General features: G+C 33.7%; 2 protein-coding genes across 3 annotated transcripts in view; both read right to left on the bottom strand.

Annotated features, from left to right (window-relative positions):
* The window catches only part of LOC127798735 (uncharacterized), a 106446-nt gene that overhangs the window by 78165 nt on the left and 13073 nt on the right, over window positions 1–15208 (bottom strand). The gene's annotated exons all lie outside the window — the stretch shown is intronic.
* LOC127798736 (AT-hook motif nuclear-localized protein 4-like) lies at window positions 3301–14572 on the bottom strand. Of its 2 annotated transcripts, XM_052332300.1 has the most exons (3): window positions 14301–14572; window positions 4940–5015; window positions 3301–3677 (listed from the first exon to the last, which is right to left on the bottom strand). In XM_052332300.1, exons 1-3 carry the CDS (start codon window positions 14399–14401, stop codon window positions 3522–3524), a joined length of 333 nt encoding a protein of 110 aa, XP_052188260.1. In that variant the 5' UTR covers window positions 14402–14572; the 3' UTR covers window positions 3301–3521. The 2 variants fall into 2 exon arrangements, with proteins under 2 accessions (XP_052188260.1, XP_052188259.1); XM_052332299.1 differs by lacking the exon at window positions 4940–5015 and having other exon boundaries at window positions 3507–3677; window positions 14301–14571.

Raw genomic sequence — 15208 nt, 5'->3', positions numbered from 1 at the left:
ATTCAAAACTAGTAGGTGCAATCAAAGCAATCAGATTTGGCAATCTCCTTAAAATTCTTAAAAAAATATATATATATATATTATCTATTAAGTTATATCAAAAATAATTTTATGCTACTAGTATTTTTGATAGGGGGAGCTTATACTATAAAATTAAGGGGGAATTCAAAAATATTTTATCAAATTAATCATCTCATAAATCATGTTTTTGTCATCATCAAAAAAAGGGAGAATGTTGAACCAACTTACTCATATTAATTAAGTTTTAATGATTAACAAGAAAATAATTTTCAATATACAAAATATAATATTTTTAGTAATTAACAAAAATAGTATTTTTATTAAATATATTAATTATAGTATCGAATTATGTTTAATTAATTTATAAAATATTTTTCATAACATGTGTATTACCAAAAATATTATTTTCTATTAAAAATATTTTTTATATAATTTTTAGATTAATTTATAAAATAATTTTCATAGTATATATATTACCAAAAATATTATTTTCTACTAAAAATATATTTTTTAATTTAATTTATTAAACATTTTTTTTCATAAGTGTATGTATTTTTAAAAATATTATTTTTCATTAAAATTATTTTTTAAAGTATTTTTAAAATGTATAAAAAATAATTTTGTAAAATTTAGATAAAAAAATTAATTTTTTACTATAGCTACAGTACCGCTATAGTGCCACTTTGACCATGCTAGAGTGCACATTACTGTTGCTACAATGAATTTGACTGCTGCTACAGTAATTTTCAGAATGCTTATAAATAGCTCTAAATTCATTTTAGAGAGCATTCTTTGCTCATATTACATATCCAAAGCACTCAAAAGCTCCAAAAAGTCCTCAAACTAATTTTCAAACATTCCAAATCTCTTAAAGATTTATTGCATATCCACCGAAAAGCCACAAGGTAAGAGGAAAAAAAGAAATCGCAAAACCGAATCCAATCTTCTCCATTCAAACTGAGGTCACAATTTATTTATTTATTTAAATATTATTACCTTGTATATTTTGTGTTTAATTATTTATTTGTATCCAAGTGTAAACAATTATTTGTGAACAATTAAATTATCATTGTGGATTGTATAAGTTTCTTACGACCGTTAAAATTTAGGTGATTATAATTTCCAATGTAACCTAAGGAGAAAATCTTGGTGTTGGTGATTTTCTTAGAACCCATTGTAATATATGAGTATATCTAGTTTCTAAGGTTAGCTAGAGGGAAAATTTTGGTAAGATTAGTGAAACCCCAAAAATGGTTGAGACATTGAGAGAGTGGGGTAAGTGTATGTGGAAACACCGAACCACTATAAATTATTTTATGCCTTATTTATTTATTCTTGCTATATCTTGTGGCTTGCAATTTATTAATCTCTAACTCACATATATATAGTTATAAAATCTTAATTTGTTTAAAATTAAATAACAAGAATTTAATTAAAATAAAATAATTTATATATTCTTAAAGAAAATAAATAATCAATAATATTTATTAAAGGAAAAAAAAATTTAAACACTCAATTCACCCCCCCTCTTGAGTGGCTATATCTTAAGAGACCAACAAAACATTCTACGATTTCTATCAAACTGTTTGTTAAAATTTTTAGAATACATTGAAGGACAAATGTCATTTTTTCTTATTTGTAAAGACCAATATATACTTATCTTGAGAGGGGAAAAGAGATAAACATATTTGAAAAAATTAAGATAAGAAGTCACACGAGAATCACCAAATAAGTTTAACAAAAACATTAAAAATGACAAAAAATATGAAATGTTTTTCATATCTTATATTTTTTAATCTATATCTTAATTAACAAACCTGTCTTAATCCATAATATCCATATACAAATAAACTCTATGTATTCATAAACATTGAACTTAATTGTAATTAGAGTTGGCAATAAGTCACCTGACTTGACAATCCAACCTAAACTCAACACTTGATTTAGGTCGACCCTTAATAGGTTTAGATTATTATTGAATCAACATGATAAGAGTGTATTGGGTTAAATTTGATATCAAAACAAATCTAAAAAACCTAGAATTGATCTCATAACAAAGTAGGTTTAAGTGGATCAAGATGAAACCAAAAACTGAAGTTTAAATATCTATTTTCCAAAATACCTCTCAAGCATTTAACATCCTAAATTCCTAATTCAATTTTTAAGGGTATTTTTGAGATAAAAAAAAAATTGAAACCCTAGGGTTAGAGACATCTAGCAACTTTTCCATTCTTTCATTTTCTCTAACCAACCATCTCCATCCTCTTAACCTCAACTATAAACAGGTTAATGGGTCAACCTAATTGATATATATTAACTTGAATAGGTAATTAATAGGGTTAATCTGTTTAGTTAGCATATTCAAGTTAGGGCTAAGGATTCTTGATCCAATAAGCTATCAGATAAAGTAAGAGTTAAGCCTTAACAGATTGCAACCCTATAGTGACCCAACCTGAACTTGACCAGTTTACCAGTTTAGATATCACTACGTATAATGACAGCTATTGGATTGTATAAAAGAATATTAACAACTAACAAATAAAAAACATAGAGAAAATAAATTAAAAGCAATAAATAATAGTGATAAACTATTTGTTCTTACAAGAAAATAATTATTTGGACTTAATTCTTCTCTGCATTGAATGAATCGTTTTTCTATAAGGTAAGATTAAACTATTTCCAACATGTTCCTTTCTAATGCAACCACACAAATGAATGAAAATCCCAGCCTATTCGATTGCAACCCAACTAGTTCCTTCCAGGTTTTATGCCATTCGGTTTGATTCTGATGAAACCAAATGCCATCTTACGGTTTTTCAATCAAAAATGACTTTCACACTCAAAGCTGTACCTTGCTTGTGCCAAATTTCAACCTAAATAGGGCACCACACAAAACACAGTTTCAAGCGCACCTGCCAATGAAGGAAAAATATACATCTTGGTTTCCTGATCGCTATCAATGTTATATGGCACCGTATAAAGTAATCATGTCAGGCAGCCCACTTCTTGTCTAGGCCTTTAAATTAATCTCCAAGTATAAAAGTTAAGGAAAATTAGATATCCAGCAATTTCAGTGTCCTTGTAAGCTACAAATAAGGGTCTTAAAAATCTCACCCTAGCAGTCACACACCTATTTTAGATGCTATAGCTAAAAGGACGTAACCTGATTCGACAAAAACCAAAAGCTTACACACAATGTGCATGCTGCTTCAAAACTTCGATTGGGAAAATTTTGCTACATAGGGCTTGCTGGCTCTTAGATATTAAGGAAAGAAACTGCATAGATACCACTCATAACATTGTTGCATCTCACGTTTGTTAGCCAAACAATTGATATTTAGCTAACTACACATAAATTTCATCAATGGTAAGTAAACATGTCTCAAACTGCCACGAAAGAACAGGAGTAAAGTTTCTAGCAGAGGTCTCAAAATATCTTGTTCAACATTCAAAAGCAACAATCACTTAAGTTAAATCAAGTAACATAAGAAATGAAAAATTTAGGATACATAAAGGAGCCACACCTCATAGGTTAATGTACCTCTAGAAGAATCAGCCTGTTTAAGTGTAGCACTTGAAATTAAACCTGTAGCAGGAATGATGCAAACAGCTTGAGGCCCTAGCATGGTAAAGGGGACAATCTTCCTCGTAGTATCCTAATTAATGTAGACAAAATATCAAAGAAGTTTGGTTTAGTTATAAATGTTAAATACGCAGAAATAGAAACAATTCAAAAGAACTGACTTCAGAAGGAAACACTTTGTTGCCTAATCATTTATTGGCATATTGTTACAATATCATATTTATATATAGAAGGGCACTGTTTTAAATGCATGAAACTAGACTTATAGGCCCACAAGCTAAAAAAAGGCTAAATAATAAATAAAAAAATTGCCTTCTCTCTCTCAGGTGTTAGAAGAAAACTTTACTCTTTTGACTTAGCAGCACATTATTCCATTCTATCCCCGCCAGATAAGAAAAGAGATTTATTAGTAAGTGCCTCTACACAAGACATCAGGTTTTGTTGCAGATTGGCAAGTTTAAATATGACTATTCGTTACATAGTAGATACTTCATAGATTAATGACATGCAAAGCATAACTTATTAATTTCAAAATGTTTGGAATAATAATGCCATGTTTCTTTCCAAACACTTCCTGATTCTCACCTTCCCTTGGTAACAAACCTAGATTCAAAACAAAATCCCAAAATTTCATGCTTTGTGTTAATTTTGATAGAAAAAGTGCATTAAATTGTCATCCTAGCTAAAACCCTAACCTCCTTAAAAATCATATTAGTTCAAACTTTACTGTCTAGATATCCTCTTTGTGTCATCATTCATCAGTGTAAATATGAATGACCATAACTTCTTCGCCTTACAATCCCTAGTAAAAATCTGTTCGTGTCAGTAGGACTCAACTGATCAGAAAGTTTGCACAAAAACTAAAAAACATCTAAACGCAGCCTTGGAATTTGCAATAATTCCAACTAGTTCCTGAATATAAACTTACATCTTCACTCAAGGGGCAATATTTAGTTCTAATATTATCCTAATATAAATAAAAGGATCAATAAAATATCAAATCACAATTTGTCTGCCAAATGGCAAATCCCAGTATAGATACTTTACTAATTTATAAATGAGGACAACAAGACAGGTTCATTTTGTAAATAGCCAACAATTCATTTTCCTTCCCCTTCCCCTTCCCCTTCCCTCACGTGGCCATAAAGAAAATCAGATATGAAAAAGTAAGAAAATAAGGAAACGTGAGATGAAACTGTGGTTGCAAGGGCCATCCTTTCCCGCCCTATAAAGAAAGGAGGCCACCAGTAAAGGACCACCAGCAACTAGTGGTCCTGCAAGTATTCTCCGAATCACACAAGCATCTGGACTTTCTAAAAAGCACATTCAAGAAACCTGCCCGGTTGAACCTTGAGGTCTCAACAATACAAGAGGGTGAAAGATCTGATAATTTGAGCATTCAAAACAATCCCTGCAAAACAATTGGACAAAGGGCAATCAGGTTTTTATGTAAAGAACCAAGTGCAGAAGAGAAGGCCACACACATGGAACAGCCAAGAAGGTTACACATGTCAGCAGCCAAAATATGCACAATAAGGTAACCTACAAGAGTGTGTGTGTGATTTGGTTAGGTAAGTGCAAGTTTATAAGTGATTTTATTTCCACAAATCAAAACTGATAAGTAAATAAACACTACGCACATCATGCCAATCGTACATTGACATGGCTAGGATTAAGCAATGTGTCACCCCCCACCAATTTTGGATGCCGTGCGGGAGCCTTGACTGGGAGCTTTCTTAGAATATTTTAGACTTCCCTAGCATCTTTGAGAGTATTCAAGGTTTAACTTGGAAATCTAAAGGGTTCTATAAGTTGTTCTGAAATGATTTAGTGTGTTCTAACTTCTAAGTTCTAGAAGGATCAAGGGTATTCTAGGTTCCCTGGACTATTTCTGGGGTCTTCCAATTATTCTAGATTATTCTTGAGTATTGTATGTTCTAAATTATTCTTAAGTTAGGTCTTGCATTCCACATACTCTAGAGAGTTCTTGAGTAGCTGTTAGGACCTACGTGTATCTATTAGGAAGGTTTTGGAATAGTTAGGAGCTCATATAAATGACTTGTAAGCTCATATGTAGTCATTCTAAAGTTGAGTTGAGAATTTAATAGAACAGGACCCTCATAGTTTCCCACTCTAATAATCTCTCCCTAGCTTGCTTGGTTTGCCTCCTACCCTTTAGCTCAATCAAGGTAGGTGCTCAAGGGATAGGTTGACTTAGCTCACTAAGGGGTGTCAAAGCTAAGTATTGGCAAATTGGTGTTGCAGTTTCAAGCCTAGGTCTGTGACAATTGTGATATCAAAGCATTGGTTCCCAGCTCAATATAAGAAAGACACATTGAGTTAGACGAGAGGTGAAGGAAATCCCATCTTTGAAAGAAACACAAGTTCATAACAACACTTATTGCATCGAGGTCGAAAGATTATCAAATCAAGATATTAAAATCAAGGTAAGAACATCTTAAGTTATAAAAATACATAGAGGCATCTTATCAGATATAAAACTTCATTTGGAGTACCCCAGAATACAAAACAGAACATAAGAGCATCTTTATCTAACTTAATAGTTTAAGTAAAGCTAAAACATAGGATATACAAGAAAAAAAAAAAAAAACTCTAATTGTTTAACTACTTGAAGCATAATAAAGAACTCCAATAATTAATCTAAAGAACTCCCATTATTTAATGTGTCAAAAAAATCAGCAATTGCCCTCATAAATGTAACAAGAGAAAAAAGAGAAGAGAAGGGGAGATCAGGTGTAGCAGCTAAATTATGGGAATACCCATGACTCAATGCTTGATATGGCACTCTCCTCATCAATATAATGCATTATCATCATTTTTTGTTTGGCATTTTTGCACGGTATTCACCCAATTTCCTGTCAAATGCTATTGCTGCCTCCTAACCAAGGAAGACTAGCTAGTTTTTATAACACATATTTTCTGAAAACTTAGAGGAAAAAAAAAGGGAATTATTGAGCAAAATCATTTTGGTGAGGTTGTGGGGACTGGTTCTAAGGTTTTCCAAACTTGGTTCCCTTTGGCTACATAATTGTTTATGGCAAGAGAAGTCATCCTGATTGCTGAACCACAGCCAGTGTAACAAATTATAATAGATTTTTGTTGTAGTAATAGTTTTGACATTTGTTTTTTTACCAAATACATATTTTAATCTCTATGCTTGCACAATTTTTTCATTTAGATACTCGAATTTTTTTGTTATTTCAAAAACATCTCTAAACTATACAATTTTGAATCAATTACATCCCTAAACTTTTTGTTATTTCAATTACACTCTTAAGTTCACTATTCTCGATAAATTTATCAAAAATTATTTGTTAAGATTGCAATTAACTCAAAATTACATAGTTTAACGGTGTAATTGAAATAAGATTACAAGTTTAGGGGTATTTTTGAAATAATACAAAATTTAAATATCTAAATAAAAAAAAATATACAACTACAGGATTAAAATATATTTTTTACTTTTTTTAAAAAAAAAAAACAAGGTGAAATATCATTATTGGAGGACAAGGAGCCAATCCAAGATCTCTATGCTTGTCAATTTCAGACTTATCAATTTCATAAATTTTAGAATATAGGAATTTATGTCCAAATATAAAACACAGATATTGAAATAAGTCATAGAGAATAGAAAATCTTACTACCTCATCTCTACACTTTCAGATCCTTTTTATCTTCTAGTTCTATAAGTGAAAATTAAGTATATGTTACTTATAAGATAAAATGGTAACTGTAGATAGGAAATTTAGGTGATCTCATGTAAACATGTATTTTAAAAGACTAAAAGCATATTAATAGAAATAATAAATCAAAATAAATAGTTATTGTTTATTATTTTAAATTATAAATAAATTAAATACATAAAAACTAAGAATTAACATGTAAACCTAAAAAAAAAAGAGTTTGGCACATATCCTACTAATCAGTATCAATGTCAAATCATTCGATAATAGTACAATGGGTAAGAATGTAGACTCACGATAACATAGACTCCAAGAGACAAAACCAAAAAACTAACAACCCAAAAGGTTGTTTGTCACTTGATACTAATCAGTATCAAGTGACATTGTTGATCCTTGACCAAACAACTCCAATTACATTGAAATAAAAAAAGGCCAGCAATTTCAAGAAGGATACCCACCAAAACAGTAACCGTAACCCCCTCAAGAAAGCCACTGCACACCTGACTGACCAGCAGAGCAGACAGCCAAAAAAAACTCCACCAAAGTCCAGCAGTAACCATTCTGAATTTCAGAGACCCAAAGCCACGACAACCTTCCTGATCTTAAGAGAATTGTTTCCAAAAATGTAAGCCCACTCACAAATCAGCCAACACAAGAAGGAACTTCCGATACTAAAGGGAAACAGCTCCAAAAAAAGATAAAACCTCCTGACGTCACTTTTATAAAACCCCCCAGTAGAATTCTTGATCCACCAAAGCAAATCAAGCAAGAAGAATCCAAAAAATGATCCCAAAAAATTCAAACCACAACGATAAAAACCCAGCTGCTTGGAATCGAAAATTCGGCAAGATTACAACCCCCAACAAAAACGACATTAACTTCCATATACCAAACCCAGGCAAAAAGATTCCCACTTAAAGCAAGCCAACCTGTGGAAACAAGCAGCAAAAAGAAGACCAGCTTGGATACTAATATACACTCCAATCCGAACAAAAATATTAGAAACCAGCATGTCTTCGTTCCTGATTAAGATGGTTACTTTTGAAGAAACAACAACCAAGCATATGAAAAGGGAATGCTATCAAAGAAAAGCAAAAGCAAGAAAACACTGATGAAACACAAAGCCAAGGCACAGAGACCACACTTTACGATACGGTAGAAATAACAAGGGACTTCAGCAAGAAGACCTTCCCAATAGAGATCCATAAACACAAGTTAAATCTGATACCCATGACAGGACAAAGGAGAAAATACAGCTGCCAAAGACAACCCCAGCACATGAGACGATATATAGGCCAAAATAGACTCCCTCTACCCATCAGATACTACAGATATTACTTCAAAATTGACCTATTGCAGACCCCAGCCCCCATCCCTCCAGAAATCCTGCCTCTAGAACATCAGGACTCAACATGCCACATAAACCAACACCTAAAACTTTTACTCAGAAGTCTTGACTTTTGCTGATTTTTCTGTTGATAGCTCTATTGGTTTCCAGCACCACGGGGCTCGATTTTTATAAAGCCAGAGGCTACGCTGCTGATGGTAAATGTATTACACAGCCAAAAAAAAAAAAGAAAAAGAAAAAAACCAACCAATCTAATAGTAAGGGTGCGTTTAATTGGAAAAATGTGGAAAAGGAAAATATTGTTGAAATGTTGTCTCGAGTATATCCTAGAAGATCGGTGAAGGCATGCAGTGATATAATTGGCTATTGGAGGCTTAGAAAGATAGTTGTATCCCATGTGTAATTAGTAATAGTTGTGGGGTGAAACTGTAATTATCCAATTCTTGTCATTGTCATGTCAGCCCTATCATTCTATAAATAGGGCAAGGGGTAGCCAGTTAAGTCAGATTCTATTCTTCTGTTTCTATGTAACGAGTGCACTGTTCTGAGAGAAAAGGTGGGTGTTTCCTTCCGTTAAAGCTTTGTAATCTTGGAAAGCTGTTGGGGTGTACTCGGGATAGTTAGAAGGAGGGATTCTACTGTTGTATTGATCGTTCTTCTTCTTAATAAGACTGCTAGGAGGGCTCTTTGAAGGCTGGATGTAAGTTTCCTCAAAGGAAACCGAACCAAGATAAATCTTTGCGTTGTGCGGTTTGCCTTCTATTTCTTGTTCTTATTTTCATTCTATTTGATTGCTTATATTTTCTGTTTTCAATTCCTATAATTGCTGGGTGGATTTGAGAGTGTTGAGAGAGGCATATTCCATCTAAGGGTCATTCCGCATAGTCCTAGGATAACAAATATTTTTCAATTTCATGGAAAATAATTCCCATCTCCCCCTTAGTTGCAATTTTCTATGGAAAATGGGCCAAAACATGCTTCAATGTGTTGTACCATGAAAATTTTCCATGGAAAATGTTAATCAATCAAACATGCAAGTATGGAAAAATTTTCATTGATGTAACATTTTCCATGAAAAACAATTACAATCAAACATGCCCTAAATGCTATTCAATAAGTTCAAGTAGAAAAACATCAGAATAATATACTATTTGAAATGCATGAAACTAAAAATCCTATTTGCTTAGAGAAGTGTTTTATATACATGAAACCAAATTGGTAGGCCCACCAGCTAAATAATCAATAATTGTCTTCTCTATCTTAGGTGTTATAAGTAAACCCAATCCTGTTTACTACATAAAATTTTGCTGCAGACAACCAAGTTCAAAAATAACTAACTAGTAAAATAGTAAATACTAAGTTGACTAATGACTTCCAAAGCATAACCTATCATTTTCAACATGTTTAGCGTAAGACTGTTTTTACATTTCTTTCTGAAATTTTATTGATTCTAACCTTTCCTCTGTAACCAACCCTAGATCCAAAACATAATCACAAAATTTCATTTTCTATGTTAATTTTTGTAAAAAAAAGATGCATTAAATTGTCTTCCTAGATAAAACCCTTCTATCCTAGAGGTGTCATAATTAACCCAAATTTTACTGTCCTGATACCCTCAGTGTGTCATTACAGTGTAAATAATATGGGTCAACTGCGGCAAAATGACTGCTTCTCCACCTTGCAATTCCTAGTACACATCTCTTTGTATCAGTAAGACCCAACTAATCTCAGTTTGTACGAAAACTGCAAAAAATATAAATATGAACGTAAAATACAACCTTGGAATTTGCTATAATTCCAACTAATTGCTGGTATACATAGACATCTTTGCTCCCCTACCAATATTGAAGTTGTTAGAGTAGAAACACAACACTCTCTAGGGCACTCACACTCACTAAGTCATGGATAAAGTCTCACAAACACTCACGGCAACAGGAATTACAAAATACAATATTAAAGAACAGAAAACAGAATCAAGAACACCACAAGATTATCCTGGTTCAGTCTCAAAATGAGACCTACGTCCAGCTTGGCTTGGCCTTCACTTTTCCACTATCTTGTATAGGTTAATTACATGTGGCTTTGACAGAACTCTCTCATAGCCTATATATCCTAAAAACTATAGAGTTCCCAACCCAAAGTATACACAGCAATACCCGCCTCACTCTAAGCACACATCCAAAACCCACTCGCTCACAAGATAGAATTCTCGCATAAACCTCAAATGAAAAGCCCAGCACAACACCCCCTCCCGACCCCTATTTATAAGCCATAGGACGAGAGTTACAATTTCTGAGAATAAACGCTCCCAACTGACCGTTACATAACAATCAGCCAGCTGTCCTTCTAGAAACAATCTTTTTAGAAGACTTTTCCTAACCAACTAAACAGGACATAAACAACACTATTTTACATAAATTTTCCTGATATTTAGTACAGTACTAATCTAGTACAAATGTTCTAACAGAAGTCTAATACACATTAAAAATGCTTGTCAAATGACAATTTATGTCAAGTTTTATTTATTTTCCCATTTAGCTTCTTGGTTCTCAATACACTAACTTCACACCAAAAACTTTCACTAACTCAAGGTAAGGGCAACGGCTCTATATTTCCAAGCAATACAGTAACACAAGCACATATCTCATATGGAAAATTCACAAATCCTAGCAAAACCTTAGTGAGAAGGATTGGATAATACAACATTGGATAAAAGTCAATGGTAAAATTTTTCAACGCCGTGCAATGATACGGTTGGGGTTTCCAATAGTGATAAAATTTGATTCAAGACTGACAATAGCCACCTTGCACCGCCAAGCCATAAATACCACTTTGATATGGTAATACATATATCAGTTTCGGAAACATATGTACCAATACAATATAATACTTTTTGTGTTTATTTTTATATGTGCAATGCTATCCTGTAACGTGATCCACTTGACAAGAAATGACCTACAACAACAGTAAAGTCATAATTCATATTCTGCATATATATAAGGCATTACCTCTTAAAAGAATTACCCTTCACAAAATACATCGCTAGAAAATGCATTAAGAAGAACATTAACTTATTGTCGAGAGAAAATTGAAGAAAATAAACACATTACCTCTTAATAGAAATTATTCAACAGAAACACATTGATAGCAAATACATCAAGAATGTAAACTAGTAGTGACTGTGACATGGCCTATAAGAATGACTACCCACATCTAGATTTTACAGATGCTTGTGCAAAGGTAAGAAGGTCACAAGGTGAAACAATGCTTGTTCGACTTTAATATAATCCACTTTATCTTGCAACACCCAACATTAACACAAACCAATATCAAGTAATATAAATGATAACAAGATACATTTCCATAGTCAACCTAGGATTATCTAGGAAAGTAGACAAGAAATTCCAAGTATGCCTTCTTCAATTGTTCAGTTTGTGTGCAAGAATCTACCACCTAAGTACTAAGAATATGTACAGTGCTCTGAAATCTACATCTCTACATGATTTTCTTTTTCTTATTTAACATCTAAATCATAGACTTAAAAATGAAAACTCTAAACCATAAATATAAATACAAACCAAATATGAAGGACCCATTAATTGGTGCAATGGTGAAGGATTAGACTTTCAAGCATGATGTCTGTTTGAGTCAAATAGCAGATAGTTTACTCAATTATCCCAAAGGTTGGATCTTAGACAAGCCAACTGCAGTGGTCACTCTCTACTGTCGGAGGTAGCATTAGGGAAAGAATCACGTGTATGTACCATGCATGAAAGGTAATTCAGCTTGGGTGTGAATTTGATGTTTATTGCCCCTTTAAATTGAATGCATTATAATCACAACAGGTAACTACACTCTAGTCCATGTATTTGCTTCCTGAATATTTGCAAAAATTGACCATATCGCGTAATTCCTTTTAAGAGTTTTTACCATCTTGGCCACTTCATGGTTGGAGTCAAGTGGGAAGGAAGGTGGCTACCTTCCTACTCCACCTCCCCCACCCAAATAAAAAAGGGTGTTCCCAGCATACAAGGTTCCCTACTTATCCATGAAAATATAGGTTTAGGGTATGCATTTGTAAACTAACAACCCAAATGACAACATGTTCGTCACACTGTTAAAAATGGTAAACAAAAATAGGCAAAAAAAAGAAAAAAGAAGAATTTGGGATAAAAACGCACAAAACACTTAACATATATAGTGGCAATTCTCCAACTAGTTCTGAAGCGACATATTTCAAACTTGGTTTAATTTCATTTACAAATAAAATATTTTCTTTGTACGTTCAAGGTTTTGCAAAAATTGGACAAGTTCAAGAGAAGTCCGTTACATTTGCAATATATATGTCTGTTTAGGTATCTATATACTGTTATGTTGATCCAGTATTCCATCCCAGTGTAACAGTCCTCATCCTAGAAACCCCGCCCCCAACACACAGATTCCTTTTTTTTTTTTTTTCCCGGAGTAAAGGCCATCCATTAGAAATGGAAAGAAGATGCAGAATAAGGCAAAACAGAAATGTGGAACATTCAGACACCAAATAAACTATCAATCTTTTCTTTATTTTTCATAGAGACAAACTACAGTTGTCAGGGCATAAAACTATATTCGGACTACAAAACAAAAAACAGAATGACAGAGAAAAGCTACCAATCAATGCTTGATAGCAATGAATAAGAAAGAGCCAGGCCTCCATATTTAGCAAGCAATCTGGAAGTAAGCTGACCCAAGCTGAGCAAGCAATGCTATTCCTCGTCTGGCTAAATTCTGTCCCTTGCAATGCTTGTCACACTGGGTTAATAATCCTTCCAGCAGCCAATTTTCTCACATTTCCTTGGTGTTCTTCAGTCAGGTCAACAGAAGAAATAGGTAGAGGAGCTGCCGGTGTTGGGGAGTAGCGGAGGGACTTGTGGTGCAGATGATTTATGAGAATTATCATCTACGACCTTTTCCTCATCACGAGCTGGTGATCCCCCCACTTCACATCAAGGACTTGAGTGATCTAGCCTTATCGTTAACTTTAACAAACCAGAATATACAAAGATGATATATGGCAGTCGTCTGATGACTTTGGTTCCATTAATCCTCATCAGGTTGGCAAACACGAGTAAGCACACGTTCCAAACCAACAGCAGGGACAATTTAATTTCCTGGGCATCTATATCCAGAACCTTCTCCTCATCAGGGACTGCTGAATTTATCCATCCAGAAATGCCCGAAGGAAATTCAGAAAAATAGCAGAAATTGCCAAGCAAATTCCTTCCCTCGACGTTAGCCAAGGCCTTTTGCTTGATCTGAATCAAAACTTGCCTTTTGTGAAGAACTTTCCACATTGGCAAACCACAGAGTCTATGGAAGTATTCCACATGATGCCGCAGAAGCCTACACTTGAGTCCATTGTAAAGAGAGTCCTCGCGAAGGATTAGCCATAGGTTGTATGGCAACGACCTGTATACAGACATCTCTTCTGCTCTGTGGACAGCATAAGATTTCAACTGTAGGTGAAATCTTTCTGCTGCATTTCTATTGTACTGAATATTGAACGAATCTGAACCATGGTGGCATCAGATTCTAGAAACAATTGGACTTTCTCGTCCACATTAAGTAAATCATAAACGCAAGCAAGGAGCGATAGGAGAGTCACCGGAATTGGGGGATCCTCAGGGTCGGAAGGACCTCGTTGTCCGAGTACCGGAGTCGGCCGATCAAGTGCCAACAAGGGTTTGTACCGAAGCAGCTGGACATGATGGATGATAAGGGGAAGGGATCTCCGTCGTCGGCAGCGGCGTCGAAGGAAGATGAGATCGTCGTCCTCGAAGGCCATGGATTCGCCGGAGGTTACCCCCTCTCTCTCTCTCTCTCTCCCTCCCTCCGTCCCTCTCCCTCTCGGGTACAATAACACAACCCCTGACCTGCATTAGGGCAAACATATATAGGAAACTTTTTCGAATGCGTTATCGCATCAGGAATTGAGGAAACATTTTTTTAACTTGTACTTACACCCATAAATTTTCTTAAATTTCTTTTTTAGCCTCTAACAATAATTAAATGGACTAATCAAGGTTTTAGACGGAACATAACTAAAATCAACCTAATTAAAATCTAGTAACAAAAAATAAAACATATAATTTAGAAATAAACTCCAATCTATTACATTCCCACATATCATATTCCAACAAATAAGAAAATTAAACATTACAACAACACAAATTCTAAAGTATGAAAATATAATTAGAAAAATTGTCTTTTAATTGACTATTTTTTCTCTCTTCTTTAAATTATTTAGATTAACTCACATGTCTGAATATGCTGATGAGACACTTAGTAACACTACTTAGTAGTTTTCATGCGTAACATGGTTAAGCATATTAATATGACAAATTTTTTACACCCTTGTGACAAAACAAAGTAGTAACCACCCTTTATTCTTTATCAATTTAATCCACGTCATTTGGTTTGTTGTTTATTATTCATAACGAAAAAGTTCCCATTTTGTTTTTATTTTTGCCACAAATACATAAATATATACGATCACCAGCTAATTTCTTACTA

This window comes from Diospyros lotus, chromosome 4 (genome assembly GCF_014633365.1).
Source record: "Diospyros lotus cultivar Yz01 chromosome 4, ASM1463336v1, whole genome shotgun sequence".
Classification (NCBI taxonomy): Eukaryota; Viridiplantae; Streptophyta; class Magnoliopsida; order Ericales; family Ebenaceae; genus Diospyros; species Diospyros lotus.
This window is presented reverse-complemented; position numbering and strand designations above follow the sequence as displayed.

What these genes read in the sequence shown, in the direction of transcription:
- LOC127798736 (XM_052332299.1), bottom strand. Translation starts at nt 14,480, where the DNA reads ATGGCCTTCGAGGACGACGATCTCATCTTCCTTCGACGCCGCTGCCGA. An exon ending in CTGAGGATCCCCCAATTCCG is followed by an intron (nt 3,678 to 14,300) that starts GTGACTCTCCTA and finishes TACATTAATTAG; the next exon opens with GATACTACGAGGAAGATTGT.